Raw genomic sequence first — 13,703 nt, 5'->3', positions numbered from 1 at the left:
AAGTTGTTGTGCTCCAGAGTCTAGTTACACAGCTTCAAGTTGTTGTGCTCCAGAGTCTAGTTGTTGTGCTCCTGAGTCACAGCTTCAGTCTAGTTGTTGTGCTCCAGAGTCTAGTTACACAGCTTCAAGTTGTTGTGCTCCAGAGTCTAGTTACACAGCTTCAAGTTGTTGTGCTCCAGAGTCTAGTTACACAGCTTCAAATTGTTGTGCTCCAGTCTAGTTACACAGCTTCAAGTTGTTGTGCTCCAGAGTCTAGTTACACAGCTTCAAGTTGTTGTGCTCCAGAGTTGTTGTGCTCCAGTCTAGTTCTACACAGCTTCAAGTTGTTGTGCTCCAGAGTCTAGTTACACAGCTTCAAGTTGTTGTGCTCCAGAGTCTAGTTACACAGCTTCAAGTTGTTGTGCTCCAGTCTAGTTACACAGCTTCAAGTTGTTGTGCTCCAGAGTCTAGTTACACAGCTTCAAGTTGTTGTGCTCCAGAGTCTAGTTACACAGCTTCAAGTTGTTGTGCTCCAGAGTCTAGTTACACAGCTTCAAGTTGTTGTGCTCCAGAGTCTAGTTACACAGCTTCAAGTTGTTGTGCTCCAGTCTAGTTACACAGCTTCAAGTTGTTGTGCTCCAGTCTAGTTACACAGCTTCAAGTTGTTGTGCTCCAGAGTCTAGTTACACAGCTTCAAGTTGTTGTGCTCCAGAGTCTAGTTACACGGCTTCAAGTTGTTGTGCTCCAGAGTCTAGTTACACGGCTTCAAGTTGTTGTGCTCCAGTCTAGTTACACGGCTTCAAGTTGTTGTGCTCCAGAGTCTAGTTACACAGCTTCAAGTTGTTGTGCTCCAGAGTCTAGTTACACAGCTTCAAGTTGTTGTGCTCCAGTCTAGATACACAGCTTCAAGTTGTTGTGCTCCAGAGTCTAGTTACACAGCTTCAAGTTGTTGTGCTCCAGTCTAGTTACACAGCTTCAAGTTGTTGTGCTCCTGAGTCTAGTTACACAGCTTCAAGTTGTTGTGCTCCAGTCTAGTTACACAGCTCCAAGTTGTTGTGCTCCAGTCTAGTTACACAGCTTCAAGTTTTTGTGCTCCAGAGTCTAGTTACACAGCTTCAAGTTGTTGTGCTCCAGAGTCTAGTTATACAGCTTCAAGTTGTTGTGCTCCAGAGTCTAGTTACACAGCTTCAAGTTGTTGTGCTCCAGAGTCTAGTTACACAGCTTCAAGTTGTTGTGCTCCAGTCTAGTTACACAGCTTCAAGTTGTTGTGCTCCAGAGTCTAGTTACACAGCTTCAAGTTGTTGTGCTCCAGAGTCTAGTTATACAGCTTCAAGTTGTCTCCTTTGTCTGGTTCATTAACATGTCACCTGAAAGGTGCATAATTGACAGGTGTTTGTGTGTTTGTGCCTTGTGCGTGGACTTATGTATATGTGGGGTGTGTCTGAGTGCATTTCCGCGTCCATGTATAGTAGTCTATATGTTCTCTCTGTGGTTGTGACTGTGTGGGTGGTTATGTTCCTAACCTGTGTACCATGTCTCTCCAGACTGTTCGGGGTATGCTTGAGAACCCCACCGAGGCGGTCAGTGACCTCTCCTACTTTGACTGCATCGACAGTGTCATGGAGAACTCCAAGGTAAACCACAAACTAGACACCTCCTTGATAAATATATTTTCATTCCTTCTACATTTCATTTCTTTCTTTTCCTCTCTCCCTTTCTCTTCCTTTCCTTCTATACTTCCTCCCTACTTCCCACATACTTCCTCCCTATTTGCCACATACTTCCTCCCTATTTGCCACATACTTCCTCCCTACTTGCCACATACTTCCTCCCTACTATGTCCTAGAATATATCCAGGGAAATGGCGTTTTGTTTTTAAAATAAGATTTTCGATCCCCTTTATACCTTATAATGTTGTATAGGTATTGTGTGAAATAAATATGTTTAAATATATAGAAATATTAAGAAATATAAGTATTTTAAATCTATTTGCCTTGTGTTCTGCAGGTCCTGGGGGAAGCCATGGCTGGAATCTCCCACAACGCTAAGAACAGCAATCTGCCTGAGTTTGGGGACTCTGTCAGCTCTGGCTCTAAAGCCTTGTGTGGCCTTACTGAAGCAGCTGCCCAGGTAAACCACCTTCCAGTCCAGCAGACCAGGGGGCGTCCCAAATGGCCCTCTATTCCCTGTATACCCTATGGGCCCTGTATACCCTATGGGTCCTGTATACCTAATTCCCCGTATACCCTGTGGGCCCTGTGTACCCTATGGGCCCTGTGTACCCTATGGGCCCTGTGTACCCTATGGGTCCTGTATACCTAATTCCCTGTATACCCTATGGGCCCTATATACCCTATGGGTCCTGTATACCTAATTCCCTATATACCCTATGGGTCCTGTATACCCCATGGGTCCTGTATACCTAATTCCTTGTACACCTTATGGGTCCTGTATACCCTATTGGTCCTGTATATCCCATGGGTCCTGTATACCTTATGGGCCCTGTATACCCAATTCCCTGTATACCCTATGGGCCCTGTGTACCCTATGGGCCCTGTGTACCCTATGGGCCCTGTGTACCCTATGGGCCCTGTATACCCTATGTGCCCTGTGTACCCTGTGTGCCCTGTGTACCCTGTGTGCCCCGTGTGCCCTGTGTGCCCTGTGTACCCTGTGTGCCCCGTGTACCCTGTGTGCCCCGTGTACCCTGTGTGCCCCGTGTACCCTGTGTGCCCCGTGTACCCTATGGGCCCTGTATACCCAATACCCTGTGTACCCTATGGGCCCTGTGTACCCTATGGGCCCTGTGTACCCTATGGGCCCTGTATACCCTATGGGCCCTGTGTACCCTATGGGCCCTGTGTACCCTATGGGCCCTGTATACCCTTTGTGCCCTGTATACCCTATGGGCCCTGTATACCCTATGGGTCCTGGTCCAAAGTTGTGTACTACATGGAGAATAGAGTGCTATTTGGGACGCAAGCAAGCAGCCTAACGCCCACAGGGATGCGTTGCCTTGCATAGTTGGATGGTCCCATGCTCTAATACATCAGCCTAATTATTCTCTCAGCCAATGAGGCGAGTCGATGCTAGCTTAGGAACATCTGGACCTGGGAGTGCATCTCAAATGGAGGGAAGGAGTGGTAGTCACTTTCAACAGTCAGTTCCTCTCTCAAATGGAGGGAAGGAGTGGTAGTCACTTTCAACAGTCAGTTCCTCTCTCTAATGGAGGGAAGTAGTGGTAGTCACTTTCAACAGTCAGTTCCTCTCTCTAATGGAGGGAAGGAGTGGTAGTCACTTTCAACAGTCAGTTCCTCTCTAATGGAGGGAAGGAGTGGTAGTCACTTTCAACAGTCAGTTCCTCTCTCTAATGGAGGGAAGGAGTGATAGTCACTTTCAACAGTCAGTTCCTCTCTCTAATGGAGGGAAGGAGTGGTAGTCACTTTCAACAGTCAGTTCCTCTCTCTAATGGAGGGAAGGAGTGGTAGTCACTTTCAACAGTCAGTTCCTCTCTCTAATGGAGGGAAGGAGTGGTAGTCACTTTCAACAGTCAGTTCCTCTCTCTAATGGAGGGAAGGAGTGGTAGTCACTTTCAACAGTCAGTTCCTCTCTCTAATGGAGGGAAGGAGTGGTAGTCACTTTCAACAGTCAGTTCCTCTCTCTAATGGAGGGAAGGAGTGGTAGTCACTTTCAACAGTCAGTTCCTCTCTCTAATGGAGGGAAGGAGTGGTAGTCACTTTCAACAGTCAGTTCCTCTCTCTAATGGAGGGAAGGAGTGGTAGTCACTTTCAACAGTCAGTTCCTCTCTCTAATGGAGGGTAGTGGTAGTCACTTTCAACAGTCAGTTCCTCTCTCTAATGGAGGGAAGGAGTGGTAGTCACTTTCAACAGTCAGTTCCTCTCTCTAATGAAGGGAAGGAGTGGTAGTCACTTTCAACAGTCAGTTCCTCTCTAATGGAGGGAAGGAGTGGCAGTCACTTTCAACAGTCAGTTCCTCTCTAATGAAGGGAAGGAGTGGTAGTCACTTTCAACAGTCAGTTCCTCTCTCTAATGGAGGGAAGGAGTGGTAGTCACTTTCAACAGTCAGTTCCTCTCTCTAATGGAGGGGAGTGGTAGTCACTTTCAACAGTCAGTTCCTCTCTCTAATGGAGGGAAGGAGTGGTAGTCACTTTCAACAGTCAGTTCCTCTCTCTAATGGAGGGAAGGAGTGGTAGTCACTTTCAACAGTCAGTTCCTCTCTCTAATGGAGGGAAGGAGTGGCAGTCACTTTCAACAGTCAGTTCCTCTCTCTAATGGAGGGAAGAAGTGGCAGTCACTTTCAACAGTCAGTTCCTCTCTCTAATGGAGGGAAGGAGTGGTAGTCACTTTCAACAGTCAGTTCCTCTCTCTAATGGAGGGTAGTGGTAGTCACTTTCAACAGTCAGTTCCTCTCTCTAATGGAGGGAAGGAGTGGTAGTCACTTTCAACAGTCAGTTCCTCTCTCTAATGGAGGGAAGGAGTGGTAGTCACTTTCAACAGTCAGTTCCTCTCTCTAATGGAGGGAAGGAGTGGCAGTCACTTTCAACAGTCAGTTCCTCTCTCTAATGGAGGGAAGAAGTGGCAGTCACTTTCAACAGTCAGTTCCTCTCTCTAATGGAGGGAAGGAGTGGCAGTCACTTTCAACAGTCAGTTCCTCTCTCTAATGGAGGGAAGGAGTGGCAGTCACTTTCAACAGTCAGTTCCTCTCTAATGGAGGGAAGGAGTGGCAGTCACTTTCAACAGTCAGTTCCTCTCTCTAATGGAGGGAAGGAGTGGTAGTCACTTTCAACAGTCAGTTCCTCTCTCTAATGGAGGGAAGGAGTGGTAGTCACTTTCAACAGTCAGTTCCTCTCTCTAATGGAGGGAAGGAGTGGTAGTCACTTTCAACAGTCAGTTCCTCTCTCTAATGGAGGGAAGGAGTGGTAGTCACTTTCAACAGTCAGTTCCTCTCTCTAATGGAGGGAAGGAGTGGCAGTCACTTTCAACAGTCAGTTCCTTTCTCTAATGGAGGGAAGGAGTGGTAGTCACTTTCAACAGTCAGTTCCTCTCTCTAATGGAGGGAAGGAGTGGTAGTCATTTTCAACAGTCAGTTCCTCTCTCTAATGGAGGGAAGGAGTGGTAGTCACTTTCAACAGTCAGTTCCTCTCTAATGAAGGGAAGGAGTGGTAGTAACTTTCAACAGTCAGTTCCTCTCTCTAATGGAGGGAAGGAGTGGTAGTCACTTTCAACAGTCAGTTCCTCTCTCTAATGGAGGGAAGGAGTGGTAGTCACTTTCAACAGTCAGTTCCTCTCTCTAATGGAGGGTAGTGGTAGTCACTTTCAACAGTCAGTTCCTCTCTCTAATGGAGGGAAGGAGTGGTAGTCACTTTCAACAGTCAGTTCCTCTCTCTAATGGAGGGAAGAAGTGGTAGTCACGTTCAACAGTCAGTTCCTCTCTCATTTGCATTATAGGACAGTACAGTTCAGTTCATTACAGTTCAGTTCAGTTCAGGTCATTACAGTACATTGCAGTTCAGGTCAGTACAGTTCAGTACAGTTCATTACATTACAGTTTCGTTCATTACAGTACATTACCTTACAGTACATTGAAGTTCATTACAGTTCAGTACATTACAGTACATTATGCTGTCACATTCACAATGGCTCTGCGCTACTGCCCATTGAAAAGTTGACTGTGTGCATTTGAGTGCATCTGTGTGCATTTGAGTGCATCTGTGTGCATTTGAGTGCATCTGTGTGCATTTGAGTGCATCTGTGTGCATTTGAGTGCATCTGTGTGCATTTGAGTGCATCTGTGTCTGAATGTTTTCTTCTGTTTCTGTGTGTGAATGGCAAGACAAGCGTAACGTGAGAGATGTGGAAGATCTTGGAAAACCTTTGTCAATTGACATGTAACATGTTTTGTTGGAACACCGTTTGATCAACTCACTGCGGTGGCTCTACGTGTGGTGCTGCAGATGTTAACGTTGTCTATCAACAATAACACGTGTAGTGCTGCAGATGTTAACGTTGTCATCAACAATAACACGTGTGGTGCTGCAGATGTTAACGTTGTCTATCAACAATAACACGTGTAGTGCTGCAGATGTTAACGTTGTCTATCAACAATAACACGTGTAGTGCTGCAGATGTTAACGTTGTCTATCAACAATAACACGTGTGGTGCTGCAGATGTTAACGTCGTCTATCAACAATAACACGTGTAGTGCTGCAGATGTTAACGTTGTCATCAACAATAACACATGTAGTGCTGCAGATGTTAACGTTGTCGTAAACAATAACACATGTAGTGCTGCAGATGTTAACGTTGTCTATCAACAATAACACGTGTAGTGCTGCAGATGTTAACGTTGTCTATCAACAATAACACGTGTAGTTCTGCAGATGTTTTAACGTTGTCATCAACAATAACACATGTGGTGCTGCAGATGTTAACGTTGTCGATCAACAATACCACGTGTAGTTCTGCAGATGTTAACGTTGTCATAAACAATAACATGTGTAGTGCTGCAGATGTTAACGTTGTCTATCAACAATAACACGTGTGGTGCTGCAGATGTTAACGTTGTCTATCAACAATAACACGTGTAGTGCTGCAGATGTTAACGTTGTCTATCAACAATAACACGTGTGGTGCTGCAGATGTTAACGTTGTCTATCAACAATAACACGTGTAGTGCTGCAGATGTTAACGTTGTCATCAACAATAACACATGTAGTGCTGCAGATGTTAACGTTGTCGTAAACAATAACACATGTAGTGCTGCAGATGTTAACGTTGTCTATCAACAATAACACGTGTAGTGCTGCAGATGTTAACGTTGTCATAAACAATAACACGTGTAGTGCTGCAGATGTTAACGTTGTCTATCAACAATAACACTTGTAGTGCTGCAGATGTTAACGTTGTCTATCAACAATAACACGTGTAGTGCTGCAGATGTTAACGTTGTCTATCAACAATAACACGTGTGGTGCTGCAGATGTTAACGTTGTCTATCAACAATAACACGTGTAGTGCTGCAGATGTTAACGTTGTCATCAACAATAACACATGTAGTGCTGCAGATGTTAACGTTGTCGTAAACAATAACACATGTAGTGCTGCAGATGTTAACGTTGTCTATCAACAATAACACGTGTAGTGCTGCAGATGTTAACGTTGTCTATCAACAATAACACGTGTAGTTCTGCAGATGTTAACGTTGTCTATCAACAATAACACGTGTAGTGCTGCAGATGTTAACGTTGTCATAAACAATAACACGTGTAGTGCTGCAGATGTTAACGTTGTCTATCAACAATAACACGTGTAGTTCTGCAGATGTTAACGTTGTCTATCAACAATAACACGTGTGGTGCTGCAGATGTTAACGTTGTCTATCAACAATAACACGTGTAGTTCTGCAGATGTTAACGTTGTCTATCAACAATAACACGTGTGGTGCTGCAGATGTTAACGTTGTCTATCAACAATAACACGTGTAGTGCTGCAGATGTTAACGTTGTCTATCAACAATAACACGTGTGGTGCTGCAGATGTTAACGTTGTCATAAACAATAACACGTGTGGTGCTGCAGATGTTAACGTTGTCTATCAACAATAACACGTGTGGTGCTGCAGATGTTAACGTTGTCTATCAACAGTAACACGTGTAGTGCTGCAGATGTTAACGTTGTATATCAACAATAACATGTGTGGTGCTGCAGATGTTAACGTTGTCATAAACAATAACACGTGTAGTGCTGCAGATGTTAACGTTGTCATCAACAATAACACGTGTAGTGCTGCAGATGTTAACGTTGTCATCAACAATAACACGTGTAGTGCTGCAGATGTTAACGTCGTCATCAACAATAACACATGTAGTGCTGCAGATGTTAACGTCGTCTATCAACAATAACACGTGTGGTGCTGCAGATGTTAACGTTGTCTATCAACAATAACACGTGTAGTGCTGCAGATGTTAACGTTGTCTATCAACAATAACACGTGTGGTGCTGCAGATGTTAACGTTGTCTATCAACAATAACACGTGTAGTGCTGCAGATGTTAACGTTGTCATCAACAATAACACGTGTAGTGCTGCAGATGTTAACGTTGTCTATCAACAATAACACGTGTGGTGCTGCAGATGTTAACGTTGTCATAAACAATAACACGTGTAGTGCTGCAGATGTTAACGTTGTCTATCAACAATAACACTTGTAGTGCTGCAGATGTTAACGTTGTCTATCAACAATAACACGTGTAGTGCTGCAGATTTTAACGTTGTCTATCAACAATAACACGTGTAGTGCTGCAGATGTTAACGTTGTCATCAACAATAACACATGTAGTGCTGCAGATGTTAACGTTGTCGTAAACAATAACACATGTAGTGCTGCAGATGTTAACGTTGTCGTAAAACAATAACACATGTAGTGCTGCAGATGTTAACGTTGTCTATCAACAATAACACGTGTAGTGCTGCAGATGTTAACGTTGTCGATCAACAATACCACGTGTAGTTCTGCAGATGTTAACGTTGTCATAAACAATAACACGTGTAGTGCTGCAGATGTTAACGCTTGTCTATCAACAATAACACGTGTGGTGCTGCAGATGTTAACGTTGTCTATCAACAGTAACACGTGTGGTGCTGCAGATGTTAACGTTGTTCATCAACAATAACACGTGTGGTGCTGTAGATGTTAACGTTGTCTATCAACAATAACACGTGTAGTGCTGCAGATGTTAACGTTGTCTATCAACAATAACACGTGTGGTGCTGCAGATGTTAACGTTGTCTATCAACAATAACACGTGTAGTGCTGCAGATGTTAACGTTGTCTATCAACAATAACACGTGTAGTGCTGCAGATGTTAACGTTGTCTATCAACAATAACACTTGTAGTGCTGCAGATGTTAACGTTGTCTATCAACAATAACACTTGTAGTGCTGCAGATGTTAACGTTGTCTATCAACAATAACACGTGTAGTGCTGCAGATTTTAACGTTGTCTATCAACAATAACACGTGTAGTGCTGCAGATGTTAACGTTGTCATCAACAATAACACATGTAGTGCTGCAGATGTTAACGTTGTCGTAAACAATAACACATGTAGTGCTGCAGATGTTAACGTTGTCGTAAACAATAACACATGTAGTGCTGCAGATGTTAACGTTGTCTATCAACAATAACACGTGTAGTGCTGCAGATGTTAACGTTGTCGATCAACAATACCACGTGTAGTTCTGCAGATGTTAACGTTGTCATAAACAATAACACGTGTAGTGCTGCAGATGTTAACGTTGTCTATCAACAATAACACGTGTGGTGCTGCAGATGTTAACGTTGTCTATCAACAGTAACACGTGTGGTGCTGCAGATGTTAACGTTGTCTATCAACAATAACACGTGTGGTGCTGTAGATGTTAACGTTGTCTATCAACAATAACACGTGTAGTGCTGCAGATGTTAACGTTGTCTATCAACAATAACACGTGTGGTGCTGCAGATGTTAACGTTGTCTATCAACAATAACACGTGTAGTGCTGCAGATGTTAACGTTGTCTATCAACAATAACACGTGTAGTGCTGCAGATGTTAACGTTGTCATAAACAATAACACGTGTGGTGCTGCAGATGTTAACGTTGTCATAAACAATAACACGTGTGGTGCTGCAGATGTTAACGTTGTCTATCAACAATAACACGTGTAGTGCTGCAGATGTTAACGTTGTCTATCAACAATAACACGTGTGGTGCTGCAGATGTTAACGTTGTCATAAACAATAACACGTGTGGTGCTGCAGACGTTAACGTTTTCTATCAACAATAACACGTGTGGTGCTGCAGACGTTAACGTTGTCTATCAACAATAACACGTGTGGTGCTGCAGACGTTAACGTTGTCATAAACAATAACACGTGTAGTGCTGCAGATGTTAACGTTGTCATAAACAATAACACGTGTAGTGCTGCAGATGTTAACGTTGTCTATCAACAATAACACGTGTAGTGCTGCAGATGTTAACGTTGTCATCAACAATAACACGTGTGGTGCTGCAGACGTTAACGTTGTCATAAACAATAACACGTGTAGTGCTGCAGATGTTAACGTTGTCATAAACAATAACACGTGTAGTGCTGCAGATGTTAACGTTGTCTATCAACAATAACACGTGTAGTGCTGCAGATGTTAACGTTGTCATCAACAATAACACGTGTAGTGCTGCAGACGTTAACGTTGTCATAAACAATAACACGTGTAGTGCTGCAGATGTTAACGTTGTCATAAACAATAACACGTGTAGTGCTGCAGATGTTAACGTTGTCTATCAACAATAACACGTGTAGTGCTGCAGATGTTAACGTTGTCATCAACAATAACACGTGTGGTGCTGCAGATGTTAACGTTGTCTATCAACAATAACACGTGTAGTGCTGCAGATGTTAACGTTGTCTATCAACAATAACACGTGTAGTGCTGCAGATGTTAACGTTGTCTATCAACAATAACACGTGTGGTGCTGCAGATGTTAACGTCGTCTATCAACAATAACACGTGTAGTGCTGCAGATGTTAACGTTGTCATCAACAATAACACATGTAGTGCTGCAGATGTTAACGTTGTCGTAAACAATAACACATGTAGTGCTGCAGATGTTAACGTTGTCTATCAACAATAACACGTGTAGTGCTGCAGATGTTAACGTTGTCTATCAACAATAACACGTGTAGTTCTGCAGATGTTTTAACGTTGTCATCAACAATAACACATGTGGTGCTGCAGATGTTAACGCTGTCGATCAACAATACCACGTAGTTCTGCAGATGTTAACGCTTGTCATAAACAATAACACGGTAGTGCTGCAGATGTTAACGCTGTCTATCAACAATAACACGTGTGGTGCTGCAGATGTTAACGTTGTCATCAACAATAACACGTGTAGTGCTGCAGATGTTAACGTTGTTCATCAACAATAACACGTGTGGTGCTGCACATGTTAACGTTGTCATCAACAATAACACGTGTAGTGCTGCAGATGTTAACGTTGTCATCAACAATAACACATGTAGTGCTGCAGATGTTAACGCTTGTCGTAAACAATAACACATGTAGTGCTGCAGATGTTAACGTTGTTCATCAACAATAACACGTGTAGTGCTGCAGATGTTAACGCTTGTCATAAACAATAACACGTGTAGTGCTGCAGATGTTAACGTTGTCTATCAACAATAACACTTGTAGTGCTGCAGATGTTAACGTTGTCTATCAACAATAACACGTGTAGTGCTGCAGATGTTAACGTTGTCTATCAACAATAACACGTGTAGTGCTGCAGATGTTAACGTTGTCTATCAACAATAACACGTGTGGTGCTGCAGATGTTAACGTTGTCATAAACAATAACACGTGTAGTGCTGCAGATGTTAACGTTGTCATCAACAATAACACGTGTAGTGCTGCAGATGTTAACGTTGTCTATCAACAATAACACGTGTAGTGCTGCAGATGTTTTAACGTTGTCATAAACAATAACACGTGTAGTGCTGCAGATGTTAACGTTGTCATCAACAATAACACGTGTAGTGCTGCAGATGTTAACGTTGTCTATCAACAATAACACGTGTAGTGCTGCAGATGTTTTAACGTTGTCATAAACAATAACACGTGTGGTGCTGCAGATGTTAACGTTGTCTATCAACAATAACACGTGTAGTGCTGCAGATGTTAACGTTGTCTATCAACAATAACACGTGTGGTGCTGCAGATGTTAACGTTGTCATAAACAATAACACGTGTGGTGCTGCAGACGCTAACGCTTTCTATCAACAATAACACGTTCGTGCTGCAGACGTTAACGTTGTCTATCAACAATAACACGTGTAGTGCTGCAGATGTTAACGTTGTCTATCAACAATAACACGTGTGGTGCTGCAGATGTTAACGTTGTCTATCAACAATAACACGTGTAGTGCTGCAGATGTTAACGTTGTCTATCAACAATAACACGTGTGGTGCTGCAGATGTTAACGTTGTCATAAACAATAACACGTGTGGTGCTGCAGACGTTAACGTTTTCTATCAACAATAACACGTGTCGTGCTGCAGACGTTAACGTTGTCTATCAACAATAACACGTGTAGTGCTGCAGATGTTAACGTTGTCTATCAACAATAACACGTGTGGTGCTGCAGATGTTAACGTTGTCTATCAACAATAACACGTGTAGTGCTGCAGATGTTAACGTTGTCATCAACAATAACACATGTAGTGCTGCAGATGTTAACGTTGTCGTAAACAATAACACATGTAGTGCTGCAGATGTTAACGTTGTCTATCAACAATAACACGTGTAGTGCTGCAGATGTTAACGTTGTCTATCAACAATAACACGTGTAGTTCTGCAGATGTTTTAACGTTGTCATAAACAATAACACGTGTGGTGCTGCAGATGTTAACGTTGTCGATCAACAATACCACGTGTAGTTCTGCAGATGTTAACGTTGTCATAAACAATAACACGTGTAGTGCTGCAGATGTTAACGTTGTCTATCAACAATAACACGTGTGGTGCTGCAGATGTTAACGTTGTCTATCAACAGTAACACGTGTGGTGCTGCAGATGTTAACGTTGTCTATCAACAATAACACGTGTAGTGCTGCAGATGTTAACGTTGTCATAAACAATAACACGTGTAGTGCTGCAGATGTTAACGTTGTCTATCAACAATAACACGTGTAGTTCTGCAGATGTTAACGTTGTCTATCAACAATAACACGTGTGGTGCTGCAGATGTTAACGTTGTCATAAACAATAACACGTGTAGTGCTGCAGATGTTAACGTTGTCATCAACAATAACACGTGTAGTGCTGCAGATGTTAACGTTGTCTATCAACAATAACACGTGTGGTGCTGCAGATGTTAACGTTGTCATCAACAATAACACATGTAGTGCTGCAGATGTTAACGTTGTCATCAACAATAACACGTGTAGTGCTGCAGATGTTAACGTTGTCATCAACAATAACACGTGTAGTGCTGCAGATGTTAACGTTGTCATCAACAATAACACGTGTAGTGCTGCAGATGTTAACGTCGTCATCAACAATAACACATGTAGTGCTGCAGATGTTAACGTCGTCTATCAACAATAACACGTGTGGTGCTGCAGATGTTAACGTTGTCTATCAACAATAACACGTGTAGTGCTGCAGATGTTAACGTTGTCTATCAACAATAACACGTGTGGTGCTGCAGATGTTAACGTTGTCATAAACAATAACACGTGTAGTGCTGCAGATGTTAACGTTGTCTATCAACAATAACACTTGTAGTGCTGCAGATGTTAACGTTGTCTATCAACAATAACACGTGTAGTGCTGCAGATTTTAACGTTGTCTATCAACAATAACACGTGTGGTGCTGCAGATGTTAACGTTGTCTATCAACAATAACACGTGTAGTGCTGCAGATGTTAACGTTGTCATCAACAATAACACATGTAGTGCTGCAGATGTTAACGTTGTCGTAAACAATAACACATGTAGTGCTGCAGATGTTAACGTTGTCGTAAACAATAACACATGTAGTGCTGCAGATGTTAACGTTGTCTATCAACAATAACACGTGTAGTGCTGCAGATGTTAACGTTGTCGATCAACAATACCACGTGTAGTTCTGCAGATGTTAACGTTGTCATAAACAATAAC

At 42.7% G+C, this 13,703-nt stretch overlaps 1 protein-coding gene across 4 annotated transcripts in view; it reads left to right on the top strand.

Annotated features, from left to right (window-relative positions):
* tln1 (talin 1) overlaps positions 1-13,703 on the top strand; it is a 166,279-nt gene that overhangs the window by 104,633 nt on the left and 47,943 nt on the right. For all 4 annotated transcript variants that reach the window (XM_065017219.1, XM_065017217.1, XM_065017218.1 and 1 more), the window contains 2 exons: positions 1,524-1,613; positions 1,987-2,109. In XM_065017219.1, the coding sequence (XP_064873291.1) occupies positions 1,524-1,613; positions 1,987-2,109 (213 nt within the window). The remainder of the gene's footprint in view (positions 1-1,523; positions 1,614-1,986; positions 2,110-13,703) is intronic.

This window comes from Oncorhynchus nerka, linkage group LG4, assembly GCF_034236695.1.
Source record: "Oncorhynchus nerka isolate Pitt River linkage group LG4, Oner_Uvic_2.0, whole genome shotgun sequence".
NCBI classification, from domain to species: domain Eukaryota; kingdom Metazoa; phylum Chordata; class Actinopteri; order Salmoniformes; family Salmonidae; genus Oncorhynchus; species Oncorhynchus nerka.
This window is presented reverse-complemented; position numbering and strand designations above follow the sequence as displayed.